Source organism: Amaranthus tricolor, chromosome 13 (assembly GCF_026212465.1).
Source record: "Amaranthus tricolor cultivar Red isolate AtriRed21 chromosome 13, ASM2621246v1, whole genome shotgun sequence".
Taxonomy (NCBI): domain Eukaryota; kingdom Viridiplantae; phylum Streptophyta; class Magnoliopsida; order Caryophyllales; family Amaranthaceae; genus Amaranthus; species Amaranthus tricolor.
In genome coordinates, this window is record NC_080059.1 from 12,255,808 (window position 1) to 12,273,514 (window position 17,707).

General features: G+C 33.0%; 1 protein-coding gene across 1 annotated transcript; it reads right to left on the bottom strand.

The window, feature by feature from the left end:
• Positions 1-3,350: 3,350 nt before the first annotated feature.
• On the bottom strand, positions 3,351-17,223 carry LOC130798048 (cold-regulated protein 27). Its single transcript, XM_057660897.1, has 6 exons — positions 16,923-17,223; positions 9,864-10,394; positions 7,490-7,867; positions 5,176-5,367; positions 4,729-4,981; positions 3,351-3,701 (listed from the first exon to the last, which is right to left on the bottom strand). The coding sequence occupies exons 3-6, from the start codon at positions 7,490-7,492 to the stop codon at positions 3,595-3,597; spliced, it is 555 nt and encodes a 184-aa protein (XP_057516880.1). The 5' UTR covers positions 7,493-7,867; positions 9,864-10,394; positions 16,923-17,223; the 3' UTR covers positions 3,351-3,594.
• Positions 17,224-17,707: the final 484 nt, after the last annotated feature.

Genomic DNA, 17,707 nt, shown 5'->3' on the forward strand with positions numbered 1-17,707 from the left:
GCCTACTGCTACGTCTCCATGTAATTATAGACAATCTTGGTGGTTCCAAGCATGTAGATGGACATTGAGTACCATAAATTTATTCCAAATATTCATTTATCATTCTTTGTCCACCTAGGAAGGATGTAGATTGCAGGTACTTTTTTGCATATAATGCAAGTGTAGTACTCGTAAACAATGGCAACACGACCACCTATTTGATTCAAAGTTTTTACAACTACAATCCACATGTATAGTATCATGGTATTTGTTGTAATGCACTTGATGCATGTTTGTCGGGATATCCATCATACCAGATCCTGTAATCAAAATTTAAAACGTTTAGAAACAAATTGAAAAATTTAAGAATGAATTTATTAGTTTAAGGAATAAATTATAAAATATAATATCCTGCTGAAAATAACCAAAAGGAATTGAGTAGATCAAGATAAAAATTAAATAGTTTAACATTAAAATTGAATCTTATAAGAAATGAATTGAGTATATTAAGTTTTAAAATTATACATGTACATCTTTTTATCTCCCATGTCTACAACTTGTTCAAATGAACATGATATAGCTATTTTAATCTCTTGGTCAAAAAGTCCCTGAATAGTTTTGCAGTGTACACCTCTGAAACATGTCGCTGTAAACCAGTAAGAATAAAAGCAGATGTTGGTGTTGTTGCACAGTAAAAATCTAGTGCTATCTCCCCTGTTTCTCTCTCTCTCTCTCTCTCCATTCTTCAATTGTTTTTTATTTTGAAATATTTTGAAGAATTGATATAGACTCGTGTTTTTTGTTGCTTTAAATCCAATTGCATTGTTTGTGGATTCACTTTCTATTGAAGATAAAATTCCAGCTAAAAAGAAATTCGTACTTAATGCAGTGCACCATGTGTCTCTTAAGTTGTATAATCTATCAAACTATATGTAGTAAACCCCATTCCTTTTTAGTTTGAATTTATCAAACATGTGATCCCAACATTCTTGGAATTCCCTCGGATTGTTGTACCCCATTAAACACGTGTTAAAAGAATCTTTGAAGTTTGTATTTAACTTCAATACTCCATAGTGTAAAACTGTATTTTTCAGTATGTGCCATAAGTTTAGCATGTGCTTTGAGAATGAGAAAACCTACAAGTGAATTATAATTCGTAAGATTTTAAGGACAAATTGATACTATTAACATGAGTATTTACATTCATCGATGCAATAAACAATGAATTGAAATCTTAACATAATTAATTGTTAAACATATAATTGAATGTTTGCATGACTGAATTGAATACTATAAGACAATAATTGATCTTTTGAAAAACCTCTTCGATTGCTTTTGCAATTGCTACATCTTGATATGTGAAAATTGATAAAGACGCTTTCCTTCTATTGCCTCTTTAAACTGCTTAAGCACCCAAAGGAATGAATCAACTTTCTCATCCGCTATGAACGCGCAACCAAACATCGTAGTGTTCTAGTGATTTTTTATTCCAACTATTGGTGCGAATATTAAGTTGATTTATTTGTACAATATGTTATATCAAAACTGAAAACTGCTTCATAAATTCTAAAAGAATCCATTGTCTTTTTATGCCCACATTATCAATTGATTGATGGCAATTTGAGCATCCCCACCCTCGATTTCCTTCATTCTTAATATGTTAACATAGGTTAGATGGTCTCTTAAAGTATGACCTACACACTCAGCTCCACCAGCATGTTTTGCCAAATACATGTACACTGTAGTATGTCTTACATGTGCATCTTCAAATCCTTCAAATGTCTCCATTGTTTCTTTTAAAAAAGTTGTCCACTCAGATCTTTGCAAGTATAGCCATTACATCCTTGTTAAGTTGTGGTTATGTGATACGACATGTTTTTTGGACAAAGACTTCACCACTGAATATATCTAGTTTAACCCTTACGTGTGCATCACAACCACATCTTTTAGTTGGAACTAGCTTTTTAATGCCATTTTTGGTTCATTTTCTTTATTTTCTATCCTTGTAGTCCCTTGTTTAAAACAAACGAAGTACCTTTCTTGTACAACATCATCTATTTTCCTTACAATGGACTTTCTGACACTAAACCCTATTGCTCTAGCATTATCATGATACAATAACTCAAGTTCTTCCCAACTACTTGCCCTCATATTGTCTAATACACACCCTGATGTAAAACTCTTTTTTCAGATAAACAATCCATTTGCAAGCATTCTAACTCACATCCTACACTTGAAATTATAAAATCATTAAAAGAATTGAAGAATTTAAGATACAAATAAAATAGTATATATCAACAATTGAACATTTTATGTTAGAGAAAATATATGAATTCTAAGTGTATAAAGATATTGTACAGAAATTAGTCCAAATTGAATATGTTAATGATAAATCTGTTTTATCATCTAATTCAATTTTGAACTTATAATATTCAATTATCCATTTTAATATTTCAATGTATATATATAACTAATATTCCATGTTGTATGGTATAATATTCAAATTGTATAGTATAATATGATAATTGAACAATTTATGATGGAATAAAGATAAGTATTCAAATTGTGTAAAGATATTGCATAGAATTTAGTCTAAATTGAATATGTTCATAGTAAAATTGTGGCATATAAATTAACAATTGATGATTTATAATTTAATTCATTTTTAAACTTATAATATTCAATTTTGCCTTTAAAATCTTTGAATATTAAAGACTTATTGAAGACTACAAGAATAAAGCTAAACAATATAATAACAGAATTGAAGACCAATTGTTTTTATCATCTTCAATTTCACCATCAAAAACCACCATTATTTTATCATATCAATCTTTAATTATGTAAAACAGTAGATTATCATTTTAATACTTGAACATTATCATAATTATGTACAGTAGTTCATAATATTACCTTTAATTTTGTTTTGCATCTTTTTGAAAATGTGTAAATTCATTTCCATGTCGAATTCATTTATTAAATCCTCTATTTTTAAATGCCGATGAAAATGAAAATATATTATGAAGTTTAAAAATAAAAATGTTGATGTTCTTGATAATTTTCTTGGAGAATCCAAAGATTAGTGGAGAACTGAATGAGCAAATTTTTTTGACTTATTCCCTAAATCATTTTGGTTGTTAATGACCTGGGTTAGAAATTAATGGTCTTATAATGAAACCATCGCTCGCATAAGTAGCTGAATGAACATTGCTTAATTGCTTAATCGGAAAAAAAAAGAGCGAAATTTATTTTTGTTGTAGCATCATACGTGTTACATATTACTTCTTCATTAGCATATTGTATAGATAGATGTATGTATACAGTATAGATACTAGCAAATCGATCAAGTCTTCTACGTTACTACAAAGCAAATAGACCTCAAAACCTCAGGTTAAAAAAACTGAGTTATTTTTTATCTGATAATAATGACGACCATCATCATTAGAACATTACAAATGAAGTAATGAACGAATAGCCAACACCAACCATCATCATTCTAATTGCACACATTACATTCACAATCCTCCCTGTCCCATTCCATTTACAAAATCTGTGAGAAAAGGGTTTCTTCATGCTGGAAGTGAGCTTAGTTAGTAGCCCGTGATACGACAGAGTGCTTTACTCATGGATCTTATTCTTTGCTCCAACCGTCTTCATTCGTTTAGTTGTATGTGAACTGCATAGCGTCTCCTCATTATCTTCATCAAAATTCTGGCCAGAGTGTTCTGCAAACATCAACATGATCCAGAAAAAAGTTCAACAAAGATCAAAACATGCATACACACGGGTTATTGTACAGAAATACATGGGATCAAACGACTTGTTCCTGAATTCTAAGTGAATTATTATTATACCATTGACGAATTACAACAAACAATCGTTCAATTTCATGCCACACATGAAAAGCATTCAGATTATAAGCAGTTACCACGTGCAAGTGGCGTGTTAGAGTATATAACATATTCTAGGGCCTCAACCATCAGCTTAAGCTTTTGGTTGAGTTGGTTTCTTGACAATGGAAGTCTCCGTTTGAATCGATCTAGAAATATATGAGAACAACTCAAAAGTTGCCTAATATTTTACATCCCGTGCTATTTCAATCACAGTGTAAACACATCTCTATCCAAAAGACAAAGACCTTTGTCTTTTAATAGATCTTTACCGGTGTTCATTTACAAGTTTCTTCCCCTCACGAAACAATATATACCCATGTTCAAGGTTTGTAAGAACACAACGGTTCAATTTAGCGAATATTAAAAATAAAAGTGAGGTCATCTAATGTCGGAAAGTCGAAGATGAAATTGCAAGTTGGCAATTCAATACTACACCCAAAGTGCTAGCAGCAACATGTCTACAGAAAAGACAAATCATGGCTAGACATCTGATAAATCAATGCATATGGAATGCTATTTTGCTAGTCCATTTTAAATACATGGCCACATTTCACTTTGGTTAAGATTTTTCAGCTTTGACCATTAATTAATATCTATATTTCATGGTAAAGTTTATAAAATGTTTTTACGAAAACGTTTCAGAAGATGAAATAAGAAAACCATATTTTCACGAATGGTCCACCGAACCATCAAGATTCAGTTTTCCCGTTTTAGCTATGCATAGCAAGAAAAAGATGGAACTGTCACAAGAATATATCATATTTCTCCAAGCCAATTGTCTATATCAAAAAGCAGCAGTTGGACATCAAGGATCTATATGATCTTTCTCAATGATTATTACTTTGAACTTAAAAAGTACCTTCACCAATGCTTGAATCTCCAATAATTTGAAAATTAGGAAAATCATCTGATATTTTTGATAATGCATGTACATTGCTCACTGGCCCACTCCCAAATGAAGCATTTGAGGGAATACGTTGATCGTCTCTGTTTCTAAAACGCTGAATCCACGGGTTTTGCAGTAGGATGCGAGACTTTACTGCTTTCCAAGGGGGTGGCTCACCGCTTTCAAATTTCATTCTCTGCCAGCTACCAAGTTTGCAGACCTTAAACTACGAGGAAGAAGAGAAAATTAGTGGGACAATGGAATAAACATGACACAAAGTTTATCCCCAAATAGGATGATACAGGCACATGTTTGAGAAGAAGGAGATAGCAGCAATATTCGTTCTTATACTATTAGAAGCTAGACAGGTCGAATAAAGGAGAGAAACTATATTGAAATATATGTAAATAAAGTGCAAACCTGATCAGCTGCACGAAATGTATTATGCTTGGATGATCTCATGTGTGAAGGATTCTTACAATGTGAGTGCAAACCACTTAAATCCATTGAGCCGTAAAGTTGGTGTACAAATGAAGTTTCAATAGACTTCAGATACAAACTATGCTTTTCATCAGTCCATTCAGTAGAGATGGATTCCTTTTCCAATAATTCCTGGAAATTCAAAAATAATAAAACTCACAAGACAAAATTCTAGAACTTCAATATCAATATACTTAGATTGCAAAGAAGAGTAGTATTAGTATACTTGAGCACCCAAAAAGAGAACATAACAACCATATATTAACTCAAAACTAAAGGTCTATCTTCCTCATAGATAGCAGACTTTTGGGGCAAATTTTGAGAAAACATTGAACTGTATAGTATATATTTTCATTTTTAGGTGTGCAGGAATAACTAGAAGTAACGCGAGAATAAGACCTTCTCCATCAACAATGACTTCATTTATGGATAAGATAAAATCATTAAATCGTAGAAAATAATGTTATAAATAAATATATAAATGAATATCATATCAAACCCATTTTAAATAGACTTTAGAGTTTACCAAAATAGCCATGAGAATTGATGACTTTTCCGTCACATAAAGTAATAGATCTTACTACTTAGTTGAATTTATATGCTCTATATTATCTGCTTATTGCTCCTATAAGAGTTAGGATATACGCCCTCAGTTTTTATTTAGATAGCATCCCGGAAAAAGAAAGCATTTTATAAAAGGAAAATAGTTTATAGAAAGTTTCTCGGATCTGATTACAAACAAGGGAATCAAAGGGGGAATGTTAGCAGTTCCAAGGAAAGTGTCATCTTAAATAGCTGAGATTTGAGCGAATAAGGAAATGATGCAGCTAATTTGAAACTTCTTAGAAAATATCTGTCCAAAACTTTTTTTGGAAAGCTTTCCTCCCACTTTTTTTTCTTAACCATTAATTCTCATTATTTTTCTCTTGCTCACTTTCATCAAAAGCCAGAATAACTAGTTTTGTTATAACTAATTTGGAAACTATCCACTCCCAAAAGCTAATGCAACACTGCTAAACTTGTTACTTCAAAAATGTGGTAATGAATGAAAACTAAAATAGATCGATATAAAGGGATACTTATAGAAGTGAACATATATTAGCATGGACATAATGTCAAGAATTTCTAGTTACATAATAGTATTATCATTGTATCCTTTATCTATAAATGTTCATAATGAATACTAAGTATGGAGAATTCACAATTACAATATATAATAACCTATAGATAGCTAAAGACTAGCCGCATCCCTTTACCAGTTGACAAATGATTCGTATACAGAATTGTTTTACTTTGGAACACCATATCAAAATTCTGACAAAATTCATTTAGTTACATTTACAGTTTGCACAATTTTCAAAGCATAATTCAAGTATCCATATCTATAAATACATTGCATAAAAAATTATAAAAAACATATCTTAAAAATTTTGCACATCAAAAAGAACCCCACAAGATTGCACATAAATATATTTTAATTCATACATATATATATATATATATGAAAAATCATGTTTAAGTTTTTCTAGAGAGACTATGATATAAAGTCAATTTGATTACAACCTCTAAAAAAGGTTTAACAACCATGAGTTGTTTGACAAACGACTAATAGCTGGTAGCTTATAGTTGATTACAACGGTCGATTTGATAAGCTAATTTTATTAATTGGTTTGACAGCTTGTTGCCTTAGTTCAAAAACTTATATTTCAACCACCTAATTACCAAACATTAGCCTAAGATGGTTTGATCACTCAAACCTCTATTGCATCAAAATAAGTTAACATTGCCCAGTAAGCTATTTTGACAAACAACCCTCTAGCTAAATCAACATTCATTGATTCATTCACTCTAAATGTCACTATATAATCATCAAAATTCTAGTTTCCAAAAAAAGAAAGAACATACTAGTGAGTTGTGAGCAGTTCAATCGCTATGGTCATATAAAACGTTTCATATATGGTGATAAAAAAATCCCCCAAAACAAAAAATGCTTGGGGAACAAGAGCGATACATATATATATATATTCTCAATAAAAAATTAAACTAAATTTAAATGAGATTCAACTATCAATGGAAACTCAAAATCCAAAGAAATCAGTGCATCCCACAACCTAAATCAAATTAAATTACCTAAAATTGGAAACAAATAAATGCAGCCATTGCGAAAACCAGATTTATAGAAATTATTCACGAAGAACACTAAAAAGTAAAAATTGAACAAGATAAAGAACGATTGAAACAGAAAACTATATACCATGTTTAAAATTTCCTCCTGTTCGACAACGGCAGAAAGATCGGCACCAATAACAGCAGATGACAGGGAATTTGAAGAACCAGCACCGATTATAAGAAAATAGAAAATAATTAAAGAACAAAATGATGAAAGAGAATTATGGGTTTAATTGATTAGGAGAAGAAAGGAATTAAGATAGAATTGAAGAAATTGAGGATAAATTGGATGGTATCATAGAGAAATGGTTATGGACGACAAACAAAGAGTATTCCAGTTGGGATCGCTTTTTACACGTGTAAGCTTCACGTCATCACAGCCACGTGCCACTTGAATCAGTTGTGCATAGATATTTTTCCGCCTTAAAATATCCTACGGAAATACCGCATAAATATCTTCAATCTACGTCGTACAATCATACTCGTAAGACATTATACTCCCTGGTCCTTAATCCCTATGATTAATTATGATTATTGATATTTTCATTACGAGAATTAGGAAAAGGCATTAGTTCGCCATTATTTTTCATTGTGTCGCCATCCCTTATATAATGAATTATCAATTTTGTATGTGGTTAATTTTCAAATCTTCACTCTCTAACATCTCTCTAAAAACACTCACCGAACTAAAACAAGCTAAAATTAAAATCGAATTACAATAGCCAACGAAAATGAGCATCAAAATCGAATTTCAAAAAAAAAAAATGCTTGTGTTGAAATTTGATACATGTTCACTCTTTTGGTTATAAGTTTCGATAGAAAAATCAAATAATTGAAATGTTTGTGGCATTAGAACATAGATTTCAAGATCTTTCCAATGATAGATTATATGCCCGATTCCGATAACCGAACGAGAAATGACAATCGTTTAAAGTTTGTTTATGCTGAAATTTGATACATGTTGCACAACTTTTTATAGAAAAAATGTATTAATGCAAGGTTTGCGTCATTAGAAATTACACTTCAAGATCTTTTCAACGACATATTATATGCCCAATTCCAACAATCGAACGAGATATGAAGATCGTTTAAAGTTTGCAGTGACTTTCAACATTCAGTCGCGCGCGACTGGACCACGGTATGATTGCGTAAAACGCGCTACCTAACCGTGGTTGAGTCGCATGTTTTAGCGACCATACCACGATTCGGTAGGCATTTTACGCGACCATACCGCGGTCCGGTTGCGAGCGACTACATGTTAAAAATCATTGCAAACTTTAAACGATCGTCATTTCTCGCTCGATTGTCGGAATTAGGGATATAATATGTCGTTGGAAAGCTCTTGAACTAATTTCTAATGACACAAACCTTGCATTAATAAGCTTTTTGTATAAAAAATTATGCCAAAAGATTAAACGTATATCAAACTTCAGCACAAGCAAACTTTAAACAATCGTCATTTATCGCTCAGTTATCTCAATTGGGCATATAATATATCATTGGAAAGATCTTGAAGTCTAGGTTCTAATGTTACAAACATTGTAGTAATGTGATTTTCCTATCAAAAGTTTTGGCCAAAAGAGTGATTATGTATCAAATTTCAACACAAAACGTGTGACTAGGTTTATTTTTTGATTTTAAAAAATTGTTTTCTTTTTTGAAGTTAATATTTTTTATTTTAATATAATTATTATTAATAAGTTTAGTTTAGTAATAATGATGGTCAATTTTATAATTAAAAATAAATTGAAGGGCATTTTAGTAATTTCATTAAAAAAGGTGGCGACACAATAAAAAGGATGACGACTTTTAAAGATTGGGTTAAAAAATAATAAAATTTTTTAGATGATTTATATATAATATTTTGAATAAGAAAATTAATGAACAAATTATGGGATCATAATTATTAAAAAATGCTTAAATCAAGCTAATGAGAAACGTATGGGAACTATAAACAATATAAAAGTATTAAAATAAATTTATTGATGATTGATATGTGAAAATCATAAACATTAATAAAATATTAAAATTAGGACAAACAAGGTTAATATGTCTAAAATTTGTGATATAAATAGAAAGATTTTTAAAGTTACATCAAATGACCCAAAATGGTAAATGGGAATATTATTAAGAACAAAGGGAGTAGATGATAAACAAATAGTCAAAAGCTAACTAACGATCCCGAGGGCGTTCGTTAACAAAAATAATAATATTTTAAAAATAGTAAATTAGGAAACAAAATAATAAGTAGATAAAATATAATATATTTTAACACTGATTTGATTATAAATTTAAAATTTTATGCTTATACTTAAATGTTTCCACTCCGGCCTTAGCTTTCATGCGTTCTTCTCAAATAGAATTTACGAATTTTAGTATCAAACTTTGACTATGATTTTTCATCGATCTAATATGAAAAAAATATAGATGTTGTGGAATCTTGAAATGCTTTTCCTAACCTTCAGTCCTTCAGCATTGTTATTCTGATTCTGGTTCTGAATTACTAGGAGAATTGGTTTCTTGCAAAGAATGTAGAATTAGCTCATCAATTAGGTGGAACACCATTTATGTTTAGCTTTTCTTTGATTTTGTGTTCCAATTTCACAATAATTTCTCTTGAAGCAAATAGATAAAAGAGAGGGAAACCAGGATTTTGGCCTCGTATAACATTTCTGAAAAGGTGTTCTAACCTGATACAATTGTGATTGCTTGGTGTAGCAGCTGTAGCTTATTTATTTAGATTGTGTTTTGTAGGTAAAAAAGCTATAGGAGTAGATGTATGAGGGATGAAAAAGAGCCATGAAGATGAAAAATGTATGTAGTCAGCAAACAACAACACAAGGGGAGTGAAAGATGTTGTAGATGGCGTGAGAGACGTAGCACAGCTATAACATTTCCTTTGAAACCAGTGCTTGCACATGCCTTTTATTTTGCTTTCTTTTGCAATCTTTCTCCACATGCCCACACCACTTGTAATGGTTACACTTCATCTGCAATCAATCTCAAGGTTATTAGTTTCTTGCAAATTCCGCAGAGAATTACATTTCCTTCTTTAGCAAAACTAGACTTAAAAGCATTTGCGTTTGTGACTAATTACAAATGATCCTTCATCATGTCGACCATTATTTCTAGTACTATTAGAGTTAGTAAGTTCTTTGTGTATTCTGTCACACCGAGTGCACTGTCATATGCTTTTGTCACAGTGTTAAAGGTTTTGCTAACATCTATCACATTGACTGCATTCTCATATGCTCTTCTCACACCGACTACACTTAAATTCAAAAAATCTCTTCTCAAGTTTTAAAGTCTATGGTCTTGATCTTCATACTTCCCTGAAACTCTTTCTACAAGGTATCCCAAGCTTCATTGGATGAACTTGTAGTAACTATTATTGAAAAAAATGGTTCTATCACGACATTTTAAAGGATCTACAAAGTACTCTGCTGGTTTTCAATGATTTCCTCCTTGGAAGGAGTAGCCTGACATAGTGATGTTGTAACACCCCTGAATTTCCGACCCTTTATACGAAACTAAAACCGCAAAGGATGGGAGGAAATTCGGGTGTTACATTAAAATAAATAAATAAAATAATATTAAACTTTAAAAATTATGAGTAGAAATTTCGGCAATATCCCTACTAAAAATCAAACATGTGGTAAAGCAATTAACACAATAAAAACATTAAACTAATCTAAGGCATCGTTGCCTTTAAAATCTCACACCACGGCAGAATGATTCATCGCCGGCTTCTCAAATCAACATGTCAAGCATCAATCGTGGTTCCAGTGCCAAACGCTTGCATTTTTAAATGACTTAACTCTTTAAAACCATACAAAGTTATAAACTATGCAGTGGAAATACAAATATACAAAGGAGGACGCAAAGCCTCGTAACAAAACGTATACAAGTGAAAGTTTACAAAAGATAATTAAGGGCTACAAGGTTAAAAGATGATGGTATGACATAGGTTATGTTGTGCCCTCACTACTCTCCCCCCAATGCAATGCAATGCAAAAGAAGCTCCAATACCTGCTATGCCTGTCTATGATCTCCCTGCTGCTTGACATCAGACCAAAGGTCAATGTGTCATAGCAGGACAATCATAGAAAGTCATCAAACAATCAAACATAAACAGAAACACGTACACGTCAGCAACTAACATCAAATATTATAAGGCCAACCTACTAGATAACATTATGTTATACAACAACATAAGATGACTTCATAAGACACAAGCACAAATAGTAACCATTTATCGTCCACCTATATTTCTTAATCTCATTACGTCCTTTTCAACCCGAACCATGTGTTCTTGGGTAGAATGTAGGTCTTCATTCCTCTTCTCAAACTTTGTACAACACGCGTAGTATCAACTCAACCAAGACATTAACAGACTACCTAACACCTGAACTTATAGAGCTTGTCTATCCTAAAGTAAGTGTGATCATAGTCTTTCTTTGGAACTGGTTACTCCCTTGAGGTAACTTAACTTAGGCGCATTTCTCAATAGCATAAACTACTCTATCAATGAGTAAACGTTCTATCAATGTGTAAGCTTTCTATAAATGAATAAACTTTCTATCAATGAGTAACTTTCTAATAGTGGATCTTTTCTCCAGTTCATGGCATAGTGACAATGCCAAGGGTGTTATCGGCTATCCGACGCCTATGGCAAAGTATGAGCTCATACTCCCTTCAGCTGACCCTCTCGGATCCTACCTTCGGGAAAAAAATATAAAACACTGGGGTACCAATCCAGTGAAGAGGCCACCATATTGGGGTTTGCAAAGCCCACATGGTAACACCTCGGTCGAGGGGCGGTATCGATCACCCGACGCCTAATGACAAAAGTATGCTCATACCCCATACAGTGATCCCGTCGGATCTCATCTAGAGGACTATTAAATCAGTCGGACATAGTCCAGTTGAGTCACGCCAGCTAATCATAATCTAATGCTTTATCAAATGGGAATAACTCCCGCTTTCTACTATTAATGAGTGCCCTGGGATAGCAAGCCCACTGAGCAACTCAAACAAAATACGAACTTCACCTAAAGGAGTCATTCTAACTCCAAGTAAGGCATAATCCAATTTTTAAATAATAAAGGGGATGGTCTCTGTCTTCTACTAATACTCTCATTGTCTAAACTATTCTAAGCTCAAGGATTTCATAATCAATATCTCTTTATATAAAGTGTACCTACTAGTACCTCATAGTTTCGATACAATACATATTATCATAATAAACAATAAACAATAATGTCTTAAAGGAAAATTGTATATAATGGTTAGTTACTGCGCGTACATACCTATAAGCGTCACTGCACGATCAAAAAGTCACAAAAATCACCCAATTAAAATTCTACCTTCCTCTTATGAAATGGGCACCTATACAAGTTTGAAGTAAAACTAATAAGTCTATTTTATCTCCACTTAAGAGTATCTAAAAGCTAGATGTAACACCCCGAGATTTCTAACATTATTAATTAATATTTCAATAACTTATAGGGGATTTTATAATTATATTAAATTGTTTTGAATTAATTTTAATAAAATTCTTTTTTTTTTCATATACGAATTTAAATTTTAATATATACTTATATAAAAAAAAAATATAATTACGATTTCTAAAATAAAGAGGTTCAAATCAAAATTATTATTTTATTTAAAATGTGTGAGCACACGAAAGTAAATTTCTTAGTTGGGCCTCGCAAGAAAATGAATATAGGTAAATAAATAAATAAATTGACAAAAGAAAAAATAGAGGATGAGTTAGGGTTTTTAAGTGAGACTCCTTCCCTCACATTCGGAAGTAGAAACACGCCTCACCTCTTCCTTCTACCCTCTCTTCTCCCTTTCCCCTTGTGTGCCGCCAGCTGCTGGCCCCAAGCGGCTGTCCACGGAACATGACAGCCACCACCAGCTTCTTCCTCTTCTCCCTCACTCTCACAAACAGACACCAGCAGCGGGCGTCTCTCACAGTGGCAGTAGGCTGCAGTTGCTGCCCCAATCGGCTGTCCATGTAGCTTTTCCCCTACCACCAGTACACTCGGGTCACGCCACTACCACAAAACCCCCAATCTCTTGGTCCATTCCAATTGGAACTTTATTATGTTTATGAGTGTTGTGTTGATTTTATACTATTTCTATTAAATCTTATAATGGGTAAGAGCTTGACTGATGATTTGAATATTTATGAATTAGGGTTTGTAGTATGAATGAAAATGATGGTTGTGTGCTATTTCGGTGGGTGTTTTACTACATCAAAACTTCGTATTAAATGTTGGAATTTTGTTGGACACTATAATTTCCATTGTCATGAGTTCAAACATTCTTGTTGTCATGGTTGTTGGGTATTGTTAACTATAAGTATCACTTTAAAGTTTATCAAAATGTGGTTGATAAGTGTAATAATGTTAGTGGTTAGTGGTTAGTAATGGTGTTGGTTGTCGACTATAATAGTGATTGTAGTAATTGTTAGCTATCGTGTAGTTATTGTTAGTGTAGTAATATGGGGTCATTATTGTTGTTAATAGTGATTGACATTGGTGACCTTGTTTATTGTTGTCGTAAGTTGCGTAAACTTAGCCATATTTATTATGATGTGTCTAAATAACTCGTTTCTTCTTCATTGTTTTCATTTGTTATCACTTTAAACTTGAATAATGTAGAAATGTAAATTAATACTACCATGAGTATTTTCATTATTATTTGGTGTAATATATTGCATTGTAGAGCTTAAGTCTATAAATTCCTAAAAGTTATGCTAGTGCAAAAAGTATAAAATTAGAAGCTTTCTCATTAGATCATACCTTGATATAGAGTTGAGTATAATTTTGTGTTGTGGTTAGATTTGTAATATGATATTTTAGTTCATAAGCTAGTTTAGGATTGAAGTCGTTATGTGTGGCTAAAGTACTTGTTAGCACAAGTTGAAACTTGTTTGAATGGCAGTAGAGTCATTTCTTTTAGAGTAAGTAGCTCTTAAATAAGACCAGAAAGGCTTATTAGTTTTCTATCTCAAACCGTATAGGTACTCAGTATATAAGAGGGTTGTAAAACCTCACCTTGGCTAATTATTGTGGCTTTTGGTCGTATTGTAGCAGTTTCAGGTACGTACACGCAGTAACTAACCCTTATATGCAATTTTCCCTTAAGATATCATTGTTTATTGTGATAATATGCATTGTATCGAAACCATGAGGTGTTAGTGAGTAACCTTTATGTGAAGAGCTATCGATTATGAAATCCTTGAGCTTAGAGAATATGTGTGTTAGTAGAAGGCGGGAACCATCCCCTTATCTATTTAACAATCGGATTATATCTTACTTGGAGTTAGAATGACTCCTTTATAGGTGGACTTCGTATTTCGTTTGAGTTGTTCAGTGGGTTTTGGCATTCTGCTATCCTAGGACAGTCACTAATAGTAGAAAGCGGGAGTTATTCCCGTTTGATTAAACATTAGATTACAATTAGTTGGCGTGACTCAACTGGATTATATCCAATTGATTTAGTAGTCCCCTAGGTGAAATCCGACGGGATCACCGTATCGGGGGTATGAGCATACTTTTGTCATTGGACGTCGGGTGGCCAATACCGTCCCTTGACCAAGGTTTTACCATCCAGGCTTTGCAAACCCCAATATGGTGGCCTCTTCACTGGATTGGTACCCCAGTGTGTTTTTTTTTCCGAAAGGGTCAACTAGAGGGGGTATGAGCTCATACTTTGCCATGGGCGTCGGATGGCCGATAACGCCCTTGGCCTTGTCACTTTGCCATGAAGTAGAGAAAGGATCCACTGATAGAAAGTTGTTCAATGATAGAAAGTTTACTGATTGATAGAAAGTTTATTTATTGATAGAAAGCTTAGACATTGATAGAACGTTTACTCACTGATAGAAATTTATTCAACGATAGAATAGTTCATGCTAGTGAGAAGTGCGCCTAAGTTAAGTTACCTCAAGGGAGTTACCAATCCCAAAGATAGACTGTTTGTGCTTGTGTCTTATGAAATCATCTTATGCTGTTGTATAACATAATGTTATCTAGTAGGTTGGCCTTATAATATTTGATGTTAGTTGCTGACGTGTACGTGTTTGTGTTTATGTTTGATTGTTTGATGACTTTCTATGATTCTCCTGCTATGAAACATTGACCTTTGGTTTGATGTTAAGCAGCAGGGAGATCATAGACAGGCATAGCAGGTATTGGAGCTTCTTTTGCATTGCATTGCATTTGGGAAGAGTAGCGAGGGCGCAACATAACCTATGTCATACCATCATCTTTTGACCTTGTAGCCCTTAATTATCTTTTGTAAACTTTGGCTTGTATACGTTTTGTTACGAGGCTTTGTGTCCTCCTTTGTATATTTGTATTTCCGCTGCATAGTTTATAACTTTGTAGAATTTTAAAGAATTAAGTTATTTTAAAACGCAAGCGTTAACACTGGAACCACGATCCATGCTTGGTATGTTGATTTGAGAAGCCGGCGATAAATCATTCCGCTGTGGTGTGAGATTTTAAAGGCAATGATGCCTTAAATTAGTTTAATGTTTTATTGTGTTAAACTGTTAATTGCTCTACCACATGTTCGATGGTTAGCAGAGATGCTACCAAAATTTCTACTCACATTTATAAAGTTTATTATTATTATTTTATTTATTTTATTTTAATGTAATACCCGAAATTCCTCCCCTCCTTTACGATTTTGGTTTCGTTTAAGGGGTTGAAAATTCAGGGGTGTTACACTAGAACAAGCTATCATTCACCCATTCAACGTAACTTCCACTTATTCTAACATATACTAAACCAATTCACATTGTTCAATCTATACTTGTTCATAGGTTATTAATTCAACGATCAAATAAGCTTTCACATCCACTAAACCAACGATCAAAAAAGCTTTTGCAACAACAAAGTGTACTTTATGACCATCTCTTTAAACCTATGAGACTCAATTTGTAAAACCACATTACCATGGAATTTCGTAAAGTACTAACACATACTCGTGTCACAAACATTAATAGAACTTATAATTTGGCTACAATTACATGCTTACGATAACTAACGAATCAACCATGTCAATCATTCTTAACATGACAACAATCACTCCAATAACTATGATGACACCACAGTTGACTAACAATGACACTCAATAATATAAACAGTATCTATCATCATCTTTATGAAGCAAGTGACAATTCACCATCACTTTTAGTGACTAAATAAAAATCCTAACCATTTATAAATACTATTATCGCCATTCACAATATAATCACATATTCAAAGTTTATACCATTCTATTCAATTTACAAAACATTTTCAACCCAAAAGTAGTACCATCATCATCATTTTCACTCATACTTCAAACCCTAATTCATAATTATTTTCCAATCATCAATCATTACCCATAATAAAATTTAATGAAAATAACACAAAATCAACCTCAAACTCATAAACTTAATAAAATTCCAATTAAAACTAAAAAAAATTAATTAGAGAAAGGAAAAGATGGCTCACAATGGGAGAAGTAGAAAAAGGTAAGATTGTAGGTGGTTGTTGCGGTGGTGGTGGTGGACCAAGGGAAGGAGTGGCGGCACTAGGGTTAACCGACTGTTGTGAGGGTACACGCCGCCTGCTCTGCTGCTTGGAAGAGACCACGCAGCCCCTGCTGCTCGTGGTTGTTCGTGGGGAGGAAGAGTGGTGCCCTGCTGTGGTGGCTGCTCGTGGGGGAGGGCTGTGCGGCTGGTGGTGCGCAGGAGTGAGGGGAGAGAGAGAAGGAAAGAGTAGAGGATGAAGGGAAGGGGATGGGTGTGGGTTTGAGTGAGGTAGTGAGTGTTTACTACTTAAAACCTTTTTGTTTTTCTCGCTTATATTCACATACTTTTAAAAATTGTCAGCTGTACCTAATAAATTTACCAATTCTCAATTGTACCCAATAATTAGTAGGTTTTTTCTCACTTATACCCACGTACTTTTAAAAATTCTCAGCTGTACCCAATAAATTTACCAATTCTCAATTGTACCCAATAATTAGTAGAGTTTTTCTCACTTATACCCACGTACTTTTAAAAATTCTCAGCTGTACCCAATAAATTTACCAATCTCAATTGTACCCAATAATTAGTAGGGTTTTTCTCACTTATACCCACGTACTTTTAAAAATTCTCAACTGTACCCAATAAAATTACCAATTCTCATGAGAGCTGATTGCACACAAGTGCGATGAATTTTCATCTTAAAATCAATTAGTAAAAGGAGTAGTCCATTAAGTTTATATGCTTGTCTAATCCTCTCTAATTCTT

Bases quoted from the DNA above. Each gene is read 5' to 3' on its own strand.
- LOC130798048 (XM_057660897.1), bottom strand. The intron at 4,982-5,175 runs GTTTGCACTTTA...TCTTCCTCGTAG, and splicing joins CATTTCGTGCAGCTGATCAG to TTTAAGGTCTGCAAACTTGG. The intron at 3,702-4,728 runs GTACTTTTTAAG...TGATGTTTGCAG, and splicing joins AGATTCAAGCATTGGTGAAG to AACACTCTGGCCAGAATTTT.